Source organism: Patiria miniata, unplaced genomic scaffold (assembly GCF_015706575.1).
Source record: "Patiria miniata isolate m_02_andy unplaced genomic scaffold, ASM1570657v1 HiC_scaffold_17, whole genome shotgun sequence".
Taxonomy (NCBI): domain Eukaryota; kingdom Metazoa; phylum Echinodermata; class Asteroidea; order Valvatida; family Asterinidae; genus Patiria; species Patiria miniata.
The window spans coordinates 1,401,032-1,414,544 of NW_024037055.1; the positions used below are offsets into that span (position 1 = coordinate 1,401,032).

At 37.8% G+C, this 13,513-nt stretch overlaps 1 protein-coding gene across 2 annotated transcripts; it reads right to left on the minus strand.

Moving 5' to 3' along the window:
* Positions 1–3,291: 3,291 nt before the first annotated feature.
* LOC119723339 (major facilitator superfamily domain-containing protein 1-like) lies at positions 3,292–12,378 on the minus strand. 2 transcript variants are annotated; one of them, XR_005270536.1, is made up of 14 exons: positions 12,040–12,378; positions 11,782–11,834; positions 11,445–11,557; positions 11,098–11,140; positions 10,662–10,729; positions 10,281–10,389; positions 9,703–9,799; positions 9,142–9,240; positions 8,661–8,772; positions 7,791–8,004; positions 7,137–7,234; positions 6,335–6,447; positions 4,040–5,429; positions 3,292–3,631 (listed from the first exon to the last, which is right to left on the minus strand). XR_005270536.1 is itself a non-coding variant. In XM_038193914.1 (13 exons), exons 1-13 carry the CDS (start codon positions 12,287–12,289, stop codon positions 5,293–5,295), a joined length of 1,506 nt encoding a protein of 501 aa, XP_038049842.1. In that variant the 5' UTR covers positions 12,290–12,378; the 3' UTR covers positions 3,292–5,292. The 2 variants fall into 2 exon arrangements, 1 of the variants encoding a protein (XP_038049842.1); XM_038193914.1 differs by having other exon boundaries at positions 3,292–5,429.
* Between the last annotated feature and the right edge of the window lie 1,135 nt (positions 12,379–13,513).

A 13,513-nucleotide genomic window follows, 5' to 3' on the forward strand; every position in this document is an offset into this window, starting at 1 on the left:
CTAGAAATTAATTCGAGCCACACAATCAAATTAAATGTTTGGTTCTGTGAGAATTTAGGTTTATTCCTGATTGTTAATTTTCTGTGTTTTGTTTTTTTCACTCGCCTTTATATGTGTTGCTACAGACTTGATTGTTTCGCACAGTTGTGGGATCGAATCAGAATAGATCGATTGCATGCTGCAGCCATGTTTGAGGCGTGTTTTGTTATGTTAATTCATTAATAATGAATGCACAAAAGGTTTACTCATGCGTATCCCTGTTGAACAAAAGCACGCACCTCAAACATGGCTGCCATGCAAACGGTCTATAGAGAAATGTGTATATCCTGCCAGGGTCTACTCTGTATTGAGGCTGAAAGTATACCCTGGGAACGAGGTTGGAGAAAGTTGAAGTACATTTGTACAATGCATTATTTGATGACCAAGAATGAATGATTGATGTTGGCAAAGCTGGTTCACAGGTGAGGGACCTGGGGGCCAGACTAATCTCACACACAGGTGAAACTTGCAGTTCAGACATTCAAAGAATCCTAGCCTGGGCGGTGAGTTTCACTGCAGGCTGTGTGTGGATAGAAGGCTAGACAAGGCTTGCGTTTGGATAGGCAATGAGTTATGGTTGTATCATTAGTACTTGACAACACGCAATGTTGGTCCTAGTCTCGCCATGCAAGACCAGACAGCCTACTTTACATCACTGTCAAGCTGTACTTTGCTTAAAGGTACATATGATCATTAACTTTTGTCTGATTTTTTCCCCCCATTTTTTTAAGTGACATAATTGCAAGATTAAATCTTCACATCTGATTTGATTTTTTCTGACAAATTTAGTTTTTGTTAGTGCTTTTACCTTAAGGTTATTTTTTTTTTTAGTTTTTGTTATGTTTTCTTCAAAATTTGAATAAAACTTGGCACTACTCACATATATATTTATAATCGATCTTCTTTCAAGAGTATGAATTAAAATAGCTCAAAGCTGTTTGTTTAGTCGGCAAAAGAAGAAAAATTATGTGCCTGTAAACTTTCTGTGATGCCACGACTGTTGTTATATTAGCAGGTCATTGCATCTGACTCTCACACGAAGATGCTTGGGATTGTGCACATTAGGAATGAAATGTACGTAATTCACGTCATATGCATGGGAATATTACTTTATGTGATGTGTCTCCCACTGGGGTGTGCACAGAATCCATCCGCTCTGTGCACAAACAAGAGGTGTGTACAAAGCAACGGTGTCTTTGCATGAGCATCAGGCGTTGTCAGTATGTAGTCCGAGTGGTCTCCCCCAACTCTCTGATTTTTACCAATGAGGGGGGACTTATTTGTCACTAAGGAACTTGTGGATAAAAAAAAAATGGGCTTTTGTGCTGTAACATCAAAATTTCCACGCATTGCCCCATACACAGAATTCATAATATGGCAAGAACTCAGATATCAAAATTCATTTTTCAAAAACCGTCCAATATATCTCCGTCAAAAGCAGGGTGTTTACAAAAATATATTATTCTTCCTTTCTACTCATACCAAATGTCTTTTGTGTCTAATTTAAATGCCAGACTGATTAAAAACTATTATTATATTTGTATGTAAGAAGTTTGTGAATTATTTTCATAACATTGTATTTTGTATATAAAAACAAGAAGACATGTTGATGTCGTTGGTGCAGTACTGTGGGGAATTCTGTGAAGTTAGTAACGTTTTTTGAAGTGCTGAAAATTCTGATGGCGATCGTGCTATTTATGTATTTGGAAATTGATAAAAAAAAGAAAATTGTGTACTACTATTTTGAAAAATTATACACAACTTTTACTGTATAGATTAACTAGCATTTAGAAATCAGACAAAAAAATTGTAGATCACAAGAAACTTTGGGTTTTTGGTTATCGCCGCTAGGAAATAAATATATGTATTTTTTAATCAAGCAAATCTGTGGAATTTCATACCTAGTAAGCACTGACGCCTTAGTTGCATTATGTGTCTGATCTAGAGTTCTGTGATAATTTCTTTAAATGCTCACGTTAACACTGTTAACTGTTGTGTAATTAACCCATTAGACACTTATTTTAACCCTGCAGGCCTACTAAGTGTCGTGCCTCCTGTGTGTCCCAAGCCTCAGAGTCAATTCGCACGCTGGACAAGCGTAATCATACGCCTCGCGCTTAACTGTTCTATTAAAATAAATTTTGGGGTTTTTTTCGTGTTCAGGGTTAAGCGTTTACAATTTCGGTTCTGTGCAAAGATCATATAGCGCAACGCAGTGTAGTTCTACATGAATGCCAGCGGTATTCAACCACAATTGTTTCTCAATCAGAATCACTTCAATCGAACATGTTTCTGGTTAAATATGGTCGCAAAAACAACCCCCAACGTCATCGACATAGAAAAACCCTCGTGCCTAGGCCAGCCAAGGTTACATTATGATGGCCTTTGCCGCTCGCACTGTCACACTCTCAGCTATGGTAACCACCCTGTCCAGTCTGCGACTTCCCGTCATGCCAGAAATTGAATAAAGCACTGTATGGTTTCTGTGAATTCATCAGTGAATGAATACAATGTGTTACAATGTAACACAGGTGCTGATAGGTTACGAGAACCAAACTTACTGATATTTAAGATGGTGCTATTGCCTTGTTATGTAGTTGTTCACTTGCTTCAGTCAGGGAGCTCAACCTTGGTCAACCATTACAATGAATTACAATGTATTTCAAGTACACAGGCTTGATGGTACTTTGCACTTCAGATAAGTTTTTTTCACCAGTATATACATGTGAATTGTATTCAGATTCAAATGTCGAATATTTAATGACATAATCCATGTCAAAAAGTATCACAAATATTGAAGCATATCATTTTTTTTTTCAAACTGTCTTTCAGAGGACCATTTTTAAAGAAAACCTACTTTGTGATGTAAAACTCCCCCAACTTTTTTTTTTACTGCTGCGAGAACTTAAGTGCATTTAATAACAGGAGCTATCGTAAACTACTTTATGATTGGAAATGTTTTGTATTATTAGTGTAGTACTAAATAACCACTTTAGCCGTTGGCTTTATTTTCTACATTGTATAAATTGTGTGGTGCTTTTAGTAATACAATACACGAAGTGTGTAGCTTACATAGGCATATTCTGTTCTCCCAAACTTGGTGAATTTTGGGAAAGTGCCTTTGTTTGTTTTTAATGTGGCAGAGCACGGTGCACATTTCACATTTCAGGGACTTTTTTTGCACTGTGTCATATGTCTAGAAACACTTGTGTAAATAGTAAATTAAAAAAAACAAGGAATGGTAAAAAGCAGTTCATGAATGGAAGGAACTTTGTTATTGCTGTCTTTGTTCTGCACGTTTCCAACAGACAACATAATTTTAATATACAAAATGTTTATAATACAATGAAAAGGCTTACTGTACGGCAAAAATTAATTTTACAAACAATTAATCCAACTATGGGCTTATTTAGAGATTAAAGTACTCAACCACTGCAAGGTAGTTTCGGACATTGTATTTTTCTGGTCGTCTTTTTTAAACAACATATTTTTGATTGATTTAAGTCCATGTTTCATTGAACAGGTCAATATCTATAGTACATATTTTACTTCTACATGTACTTCCAATAGCAAAGTTCAGTTCATTACAGACCTTTAAAATTTCTGAACCCAAATCCTGTTGAAAACACTGTGGGCTTTAAAGTAGAAAATACTTCATGGACAAATTCAGAATTTAACTCATAACTCCCAGTAAGCCTTTAAATTACCCTGCCTGTTACTCCTTGTTCTGCCCTAAACCACCCGACCACTTTATGGTTTAATGGATTCATCTAGAAAATAGAAAGAAATATGACGTAAAACAACTTACTTTTGTGCTAATGGGTTACTTAGTTAACCCTGACTACCTAAAATCTACAAATGCAATCGTGTGCAATATTTTTGGGAAAAAAAACATGGAAACAATGATATCTCTGCCACTATTGATTAACGAATTCAAAACCTTTCAACTTCCAATTACAATCCATTCTGATTTTCTGTACAGGGTTGCATTTTGGCAGACCTTTAAAATTTCTGAACCCAAATCCTGTTGAAAACACTGTTGGCTTTGAAGTAGAAAATAGTTCATGGACAAATTCAGAAATTAACTCATAACTCCCTGTACTCCCACTAAGCCTTTAAATTACCCTGCCTGTTACTCCCTGTTCTGCCCTAAACCACCCTAGCACTTTATGGTTTAATGGATTCATCTAGAAAATAGAAAGAAATACGACGTAAAACAACTTACTTTTGTGCTAATGGGTTACTTAGTAAACCCTGACTACCTTAAATCTACAAATGCAATCTTAAGTGCAATATTTTGGGGGGGAAAAAAACATGGAAACAATGATATCTCTGCCACTGTTGATTAAGGAATTCAAAACCTTTCAACTTCCAATTACAATCCATTCTGAGTTTCTGTACAGGGTTGCATTTTGGCAGATCAGGAAAGCTTCTCCAATAAAAGTTTAGAGTTAAGTAATTCCCAATTTTCCTTCATTACACAATGGCAAACATTTAGGCAGACATTTCAGACAACAGCAGGAAGCCCTTTATGCTTCCAATAAACTGTATAATTTCCCAACACCATCAATTTATAAATTTAGGTATTTTAATCAACTGCAGTATATATTTAAAGTGGCCTTAAATGTGCTAATTATACAAAAACTTTAATATTCATTGAAAAGAACAGTAATTATAAATTGCTAAGTTCTACAAAGGCAAATAATATCAGCCTTATCTCTATTCTTCTTTAACTTACATTATTTTTTTACTCCCAAGCCCACCAGCTGGTAGTCTGAGTATCGCCCGTTATCCACGGAGCCAATTCTCCCGTATAACGTCTGATATGTCTAGATATTTTACAAAATAATGAGTTATACTATACAAATCTTGACTGCTCCGACTAGTGTGTCTTCCAGATGCGTAGCCGGGCGACATGGAACAGTATATATCACTGAGGGAGGCTAGTTTTACTACGCCACGAGAAAAAGCAGTCAATATTTGTTTTATAATACCTAACCAATTCTGCTCGACTTTGAGTCATAAATTGATTTAACCAAAATCCAATAAAAGTTTTCTTCAATTTCAATACAAAAATAAGTTGAAAGTTAATCACACTTATCTAAACTACCCTTTCATGAAATGTTTGAACCCAACTCTGCTGTGCATGGGAACAGCATGCACAGCGAGCAACAAACACACCCGTATGCATGCGCACACAGAACGCCAGTTGCTACAGTTTTATAACTGTTTCTTAGACTTACTTTGTTATTCCTAATCACAACTGGTTTGCATTTCCTTCTCCCGTTTTTTAGCCTCCTTGATCAGTCTGCGCTCCTTGGCGGAGAAGTTCAGACCGGTTCCACGGGAGGCATCGATGAGGTACAACAGTACGCTGAACATGATTGCCACTGAAGTGCAAACAGAAGACAAAATTACGGTGTTATTTATTTCAAAGAAAAAGGTAAATGTAAAGCTTTTCATAAATAAATAACTTAATTTACTGATCTTAGCCATCAGAGCTTTTTCCAAGCCAATTTGACTTATCAGGCTCGATATTTATATCTCCAGTTTCTTTGGCAAGAAATGACTGAGAATATGTGAGATGTGCTGGTGAAATGAGATGGAACTGAGCACAGACCATAATGGAGAAAAATGCAAAAACTTTATGAGGGTGATTTTTTCCCCGATTTTCAAATTTATTGATATTTGTAATTTTCAATTTGTCTACGGCGCATATTTTAAAGAAATAGTATAAAAATCACAGAATGCAAGAGTTTGTAAGGAAAAAGAACTGGCATCTTTCATTTTCACAACTACAAAACTTTAAACTAAGCAGTTTACTTTGTTGACATGTCCATAAATGCAATTTAAACAGCCATCACAGAATGTCACTTGAAGTGCAACAAACAGTATTGCAAGGAGAATTGTATTTTCTTTCCTAATCCCCACAAACCTTCATTTTCACCTCTGCCCAGTTCTGTCTCACTTTGCCAGAACACCTCCCATATTTCCCCCTGGATTGGATGCCAGTCCACCACAGATTACTGCTCAGTTAATGTCAGCATCCGTTTTATACTCATGAGCAGATCGAGGCCAATGGGGGTAAAGTAGCCTGCCCAAGGACACGACATATAGCAAGCCGCTGGATATAACCCTTTTCTTCAGAGAAGTAAAATGACACCAAATACCACCATGATTTTACGATATCCATGATTATGTTGGGACTTTCACTCCAAAATCTTTCATTCCAAACTCTGTTTATTGTATTTCTCACAGACTAGGCCCTGGGGTTTAAGAAAGTGGGACGTCTTACCACACAGCATGGCACACATGAAGACTTCTAAGATCAGGTAGCCGCTTCCATCGACTATGACGCCCACAATGATGGACACCACAGCCAAACCAAGGTTCTGAATAGACTGCATACTGTGTAAACAGTGAAAAGAAAGGCTGTATTAACTATTTTTGACTACTTTCGAGAGACATATGGACGGGACACACTGCGTGTACATATTGGTTTGTATAGCATACAGTACGCGCTACTTATTTGATTCTGAATCAGCACAAAGCTAAAGCGTCTTTGCATGAGTGTCAGGCGTCATCGGCAATGCGTTTGAATGTCTCTCCCAGTGGTCTCCCCCAACTCTCCCTTTTCTTACCATTGAGGGGGTACTTGTGCACGGAGACAATAATCTTTCTTTGAGTGAATGTACGGCGCTGTCACAATGTCATTTTAAGTTTTTACAGGCTTGATTGATAAATTTTAACAGACATGAAAAGTCCACCTTCGCCATTTGCATATTATGAAAGTACATAAGACAAGCGGTACCAGACTAATACACACGTGGTGTGGATGCTACATCACATACATAAAAGCACAATCATAGTAAAACTGGTCCCCGATCAGTGTAATTCACAAGTGACAGTGAGTGAGATAGGTAACCAGTGTAAGTCTTAAGTGACAGACAGACAGTGAGATAGGTAACCAGTGTAAGTCTTAAGTGACAGACAGACTAAGTCTAAGTCTGAAGTTAGTCAGTCAATCAGTCGGGCACGCAAAGAGGACTCTAGCTAGGATTGCCATCTGGGACAGCCAAACAAAAGGGAGCACTCACAAGCCATAGGAAGTGCCGAGTTGGTGTTCTGGCATGATGAAAGCAACCAGTGGCCAGAGAGAACATGCCAGGATGGAGTAGGCTAGTCCCATCACTGACTGGAAATCAAACAAAATACAAAAACAAAAAGAAGAAATCAATCATTGTCTCTAAGGTACATAGGATCATTTGCTCTTGATCATTTTCTGGTTTGAAGCAACGACATGGCACATAATCTGAAGAAGGGAGCATAACAACTAACTTGTTGAAGTTTCAGCTCAGTGGGTATTTCAAAATTTTCAAAAGAAAAACAGAGAAAACGTTTATGCACAATTTCTGGGGTACAAAGACATTTGTGCCCGCAGCAACACTCTCTTAAACCACTTTCAATTATTGCTTTCTTCCAAATTATACCATTTCAAATGGAATACTTTCACAGGGTATTTGTTTACCAGTCCCATCTTTAAGCAAGGATGTTCTCGTAAAATCGGTAGGTGCGTTTCCGAATAATTGCAAATGTTCCTAAATGCCTTTCATTGGCAAACTGATTCAAGATGTATAACCTGCATATGGTATGGTATTTTACAGAATAAATCAGTGTGTTTGATATATTCATAGAAATTATAATTTTGACCCAAAAACCAACAAAATACAAAACCAAAATGACCAACTCACCATGACAGCGAAGGGCGTAATGAAAGTAAACGCCAGAGTTAGGTGGCACCCCAGGGTGATGACTGTTCCTATGATCACCCAGAAGATGTTGCGTCCTGTCTTGTCCACAATGAAGCCAAAGATTGGAGAAGCGCCAGCAGAAATGAAGTACACCAGGCTGTTGACGATGTTCGCCGCGGCAGGAGTCAGCTCGTACTTCTCCGAAAAGAAGACTCTGAAAATGCCAAATAACATATATTTTTTTAAAGATCACCTTTTTTTAAAGAAATATTTAAAAGACTAACTTTGCAAAATGAAAGTGCTATAGACTTATTTGGCAACAGCCATTTTCTGGGTTGTGCTCAGGTAGTAAGTATACTCTATGGGCTCCTTCCAACAACATGCTTACCAAAATGCGCACACCTTGTCTTTTAGAATGCGTGTGGCACGTGAACGGACGTGACTCCACCTAAAAATTGGCTTTGGATTCTGTTTGTCGGATTATTTAATACTGGCACAAATTAAGAGGCACACACAAGAGGAGTACCGTGTTTATTGGAGTAAATTTTCAGATTTAGTTACTTCTTCCTCCATCTCAGCGCAAAAATGTAACTTTGAATTCTAGTATCTAAACTTGGGTCACTCAAATAGAATTCACATCTGTTTACACTTGTGTTAATGGCCAAGTAATTAAAACACAGCCTAACTTTCAATTCTAAGACTAAGTGCTAAACTTGGTTGCAGTGTGAATTGTTCTACAACCACAATGCAATTACAATTCCACTCAACTGACACACTTTCAAACTTGCACTCTCCTCCAAATCTTAAGGCCCTGCAACATGTTTACCAATTGTATTGACCAATTTGCATGAATTTCTTTTTGGTTCTTACACTCCAATTGTGATGAACGGAAAGACTGTGATGTAGTAGAAAACACAGATGAGAAAGATCAGCCAGAGATTGGCCGGGAAATCCTTGATGTCACGAATCCGGATAACTTCTCCTGATGGTCCAGACAAAAAACAAAATGAAAGAGTTACAGCCGAATTGTTGAACATTATTAGCAATAAACTAAAACCCACAAAGAAGTCTTCAGAAATATATCTGCCCCATAAGGGGAACGCTATGGAGTTTGAGATTTCGATAGGAACAAAGGAAAACAAAAGAAGGGAAACAAAGGTCTTCCCCACAAGTATATGTATGTAGGCTGTGTGCTCTGATTTCTGCATATTTTCTTCAGGTTTCTGCAAGCTTTCAAGTTTAATAAATGCCTTATGTGTGCTTTTGCTGAAATCTATATTTCTCAATTATTACATTCAGTCAATATCATTAATTTTGCAACACGAAGAAGACATTTTTGAAAAACACAAACCTGTGCTGGCCTTATTTCTGTTCAAAAGTTTCTCAGCACGGAAGTCCAGGATACCGATAACAATCCCGCAAATGACAGAAAACACACACATAGCAACACCTGCAGTAAATAATAAATACAATTACAAAAGGGTTTAAAGTTGAGCATAAATTTGAAGATAAATCTATAATTTTTTCACTTCTAATCTAGTTGGGCAACGTTAGATATTTAGACTTCATACACAAGTACAGTGATGGACACCCGCATTCAGATTTTGTATGGGTTCTCTGCGCAAGTACCCCCTCAACGGTAAGAAAGGGATAGTAGGGGGAGACCACCGGGAGAGACATTCGATAGCATTGCCGATGACTCTTAACGCTCAAGCGAACAAGCTATTGCTTTGTATACATTCAGTATAAAAGAAGTCCTGCAAACATCGCACTATACGTGCGCAAACCAGAACGTGTACGCGGTGTGGCCTGTCCACAGGGCTCGGCGAAAGTGGTAAAAAAGAGCCCATATTAGAATTAAGCTAAAGGAAAAGTATTTTGACAAGCCCTAATGAGCTTTTTTCCCCCTTACCAACAAGAAGAGTGTATCCCAGACGTTGGTATGGTAACAAGTCATTGTTGATCGAGTCATAAATTGGCTTGTTGACATTCATGTTCAACGTGCTGCCCTGTAAAAAAGAAAATTAAAAATTTAAAAATACAAAGTATATTACGACCCCTGACTTTCTGGCAATTTTTTGTCCTTAAACTCTTAATTGTGCAGAAAAGGAACATCTTAAGGATGCACTGAAAAACACACTGACAGGTTCTACCATCATTGGTAAGTATTTAATCTCAGAAATAGACTATTGATAGTCTTGTGAGGACTTGTGGTGGGCTTGTCAGTTGTGATAGACTTGTGAGGAGTTGTGAGGACTTGTGATAGACTTGTGAGGACGTTTGAAAGACTTGTGAGGACTTTTGATAGACTTGTGCTTAGGACTTATAACAACTTGTGACAGATTTGTGAGGACTTGTGATAGACTTGCCAGGACTTGAGATTGTGATGACAACACAGCTTCCTTAAAAAAAATCTGAAAAAAAAGATGTGGCTCAACGCCAATATTGACAAATTGAAAATCAACACAATATTTGTTTTGATTTACTCACAATTCTAGAAAAGCTGAGCTGTAGCCCAAACACCATGTTCAACTCTTTCTCTTTAAACCATGTGACTGCATACGTATTCTGTGCAACAGCTAGATTCTCACCACCAAGCCTAGAAAGAAAAAAAACCCAGCAAAGTTAAATAATTATTGTATTCATAAATCTCATTTGCCAAATTTTGTACTACAGGTTTTTTTGTAACCCGAAATTGGCATTACAGGTTATTCCTATACAACAGCACACTGCCTGGCTCACAAGCGACAGTCGTCCGGTCGTACAGTTGGTCGGTCGGTCAGATTGGTGCAAAGAGGACATTGTATGTTGGCCCTCTGGGACCATCAAAAAGGCTATGGAGTCTAAAAGTGTTTCACGCTAGACCCTCACCCGAAAACAAATCGTCCGGCGACCATGCAGATCCAACTGTCGAACAGAGCTCCAAGTGCAAAGATCAACTGGTGATAATTACAACAGAAAAAAAAAATCTTTATGAACTAAGTTTTCACTCCAGAAAACACAGAAGCCAAACATTTAACAGGTATCTCTGCAATACACAGTATACAAGCTGGTGAACATTATAAGTCAAAATGAGAAATGTACTGATACAGATCATGATTGTTGACCTCAAGATCTATGACGTGTATAACGTCATATTTTTCTGGCATTTATTGTGGCCTGAGTAGGTTTATCCAGTCAAGGGCAATATTTGGGCTCTGTGAAAGTAAAGAAAGTATACTGAAAATATTGCGAATGGACGACTTTAATCAAATGAAAATCACAAATATGAAACTTCTTTTTTTATTGTAAAATAATATAGGTTTACCTGTCCTGTAAGGACGAAACCACCAAAAACGAGAGTTCCAATTCTGTAGGAAAAAAACAACAACACAAATATCAAAGTCTGATTTAGGTAAGTTAAAAACACTTTATTTTTTTTGACACTTACAACAAAGTACAACAAAAAATACCCCCCCCCTAAAAAAATCAAATACATGTAAATAAATAAATAAATAAAAAGTTAATAAATTAAATAAATTCAAAAAATTAAATATACAAAAATAAAACCCTGAAGGTCTGAACTATACAACAATGTAACTCACGTACATCTGTAACTCTATTTATATAACAATTTCTTTCTTTCTTTGTATGGGATGTTTAGTGTTTTCTTACCTGATGCCAAACACTCTGTCCAACAGAAATCCTCCAAAGAAACAAAGCACTACGTTTGGCCATGAGTACAGGGAGTATAGCAGTTCATAGGTTGATGTATCAATTTGCATATCCTGAGAAAAAAATAGTGTTGAAGTATAAGGCAAAGTAACAAAATAAACCAATCCTCCTTCTGTTTTTTTAAAGCCCGGACGAGAAAGCAATTTTTTACTTTGCCTGGGCTTAAGGCTTGAGGTATACTAGCTTGAGTAACTCCAGCTCTAATGCGATAAGCATTAGAGCTGGAGTTACTCAAGCAAGAGGTATACAATTGTAACCTCCAGATTATGTGACTCACGTCTTTGATGACTTCCTCCAGTGCAGAGGGGGTGTCATAACAGTAGTAGCTTCCTGCATATCGAGCAAAGAAAACAAAGTATCAACATGATCAAGGAAATTGAAGAGAAACATTTCAAATTTTGTTAGGAAATACTCTCCCTAAACTTTGTACACAACCACTGAAGTGAAGTGGCGTCAGCAGAAGGAAACTATATTCTTTCCAAAGCTAGATTATAGACGGGTCCTAAGTCATCATTATATCTGTTTCCCGACTCACCGAAACTGAGTAGACAAGTTAGAATCAGTATGAAGGTGTAACGGTGCCAGGCGCTCCGCGGGTCACAGAGCTTCCATGCCCCGCAACCCGTCAGCGGGCCCCGGTACTCGACATCGTTGCAACTCGCTCCCCGCGGAACACCGCTTGACAACAACGGCGAGTTTTCATCGGACTTCTCAAAATCATCGTCAAAGTTTGAGTTGATACTGTGGGGGATACCCTGGGGATGATGATTACCGTCGTCTGCCATGCCGATCGCCGGTGAAATTTGTTGAAATTGTTCGGTCTAACGTCCCTAAAAAAAAACCTCGATTCTTCATCCGTGTATGCGAACCAAGGCAAATGAGTTTTTGTTGCAGGAAGTATGCACCAGACTATTTTCACACCAGGTAACCATCTATACCTAGAGACGGGATGCCTGACCAATAAAAGTCACGTGCGTGTTTGCATAGATTTTATCCTTGAACTTTTTTGCGGCAACATAATTCCTCTTGAATATGGAATTTTCATAAGCATAAAAACCCCATATCAAAGCACCACAATACTATTGAAAATGGCAAAACGAAAATAGAAAATGAGGTAACATTAGACACAAACTAAAGTACATTTCGAGAATTGCATTAAAAAAATGTAATCTAAGTACCATTTTTGGTGAGGGCTCAGTCATTAATATCGCGCGGATGCGATTTGAAGAAGAAAAATCAGATTTTTTTCCAAACATATATATACAACAGAATGTCTGCATATTGATCAATCCTATCAGACTATACATGTACTTATTAATAACCACTATTTAGGAGGTGTTTGCGCAGTAACCACCAGAACCAGAATTGCGCGAACTTTGAGTTCGGAACGGTTGCAACGCGGTTAACGATCACAATATGCTCAACTGATGTGAGTGGCTTCACTGACGTTGTAGTATTGCGAAGGAGTGACATCGGATCAGCAACCTATATTAAATTATGTACTCGAAACTAACAACACTGTGTATGTATAAGCGTGGCATTGATACATTGATATACATTTTTGGTGAAAATTTCTCCGGATGCAAATTTCCGGGGGGGGGGGGAACTGGATCGTTTTTTTCAAGATGGCTACTTTTCCGCTTTGGGGAAAATAGGGGTCGTCTTCTTTGGGTGAAAATATCTCGAAAATGGTCAACCCACCAAAAAATGAAAAGAAAATGAAAGATGACACATTGATCATCATTTTTTCTGTGCAGCTTGAATACCTGTGAGAGTTCTGAGTATTTTAAAAAGAATTTTGAAGTATGCTCATTTAGCACTATATAGTGTCTATGGGATTTTTTTTTGCAGGGTTGCGCCCATTTTATGGTTGCGCGCTTATTGCGGCACGCCCACGAAAGTTGAAGGGCGCCACCTATATATCTTTGGAAAGGAGTGTTTTGAGTTTTGAGTGTGGTGCCTTGGCAAACGACAACATTTTCGTTCACATTGTGTTGTAATATCGTTCC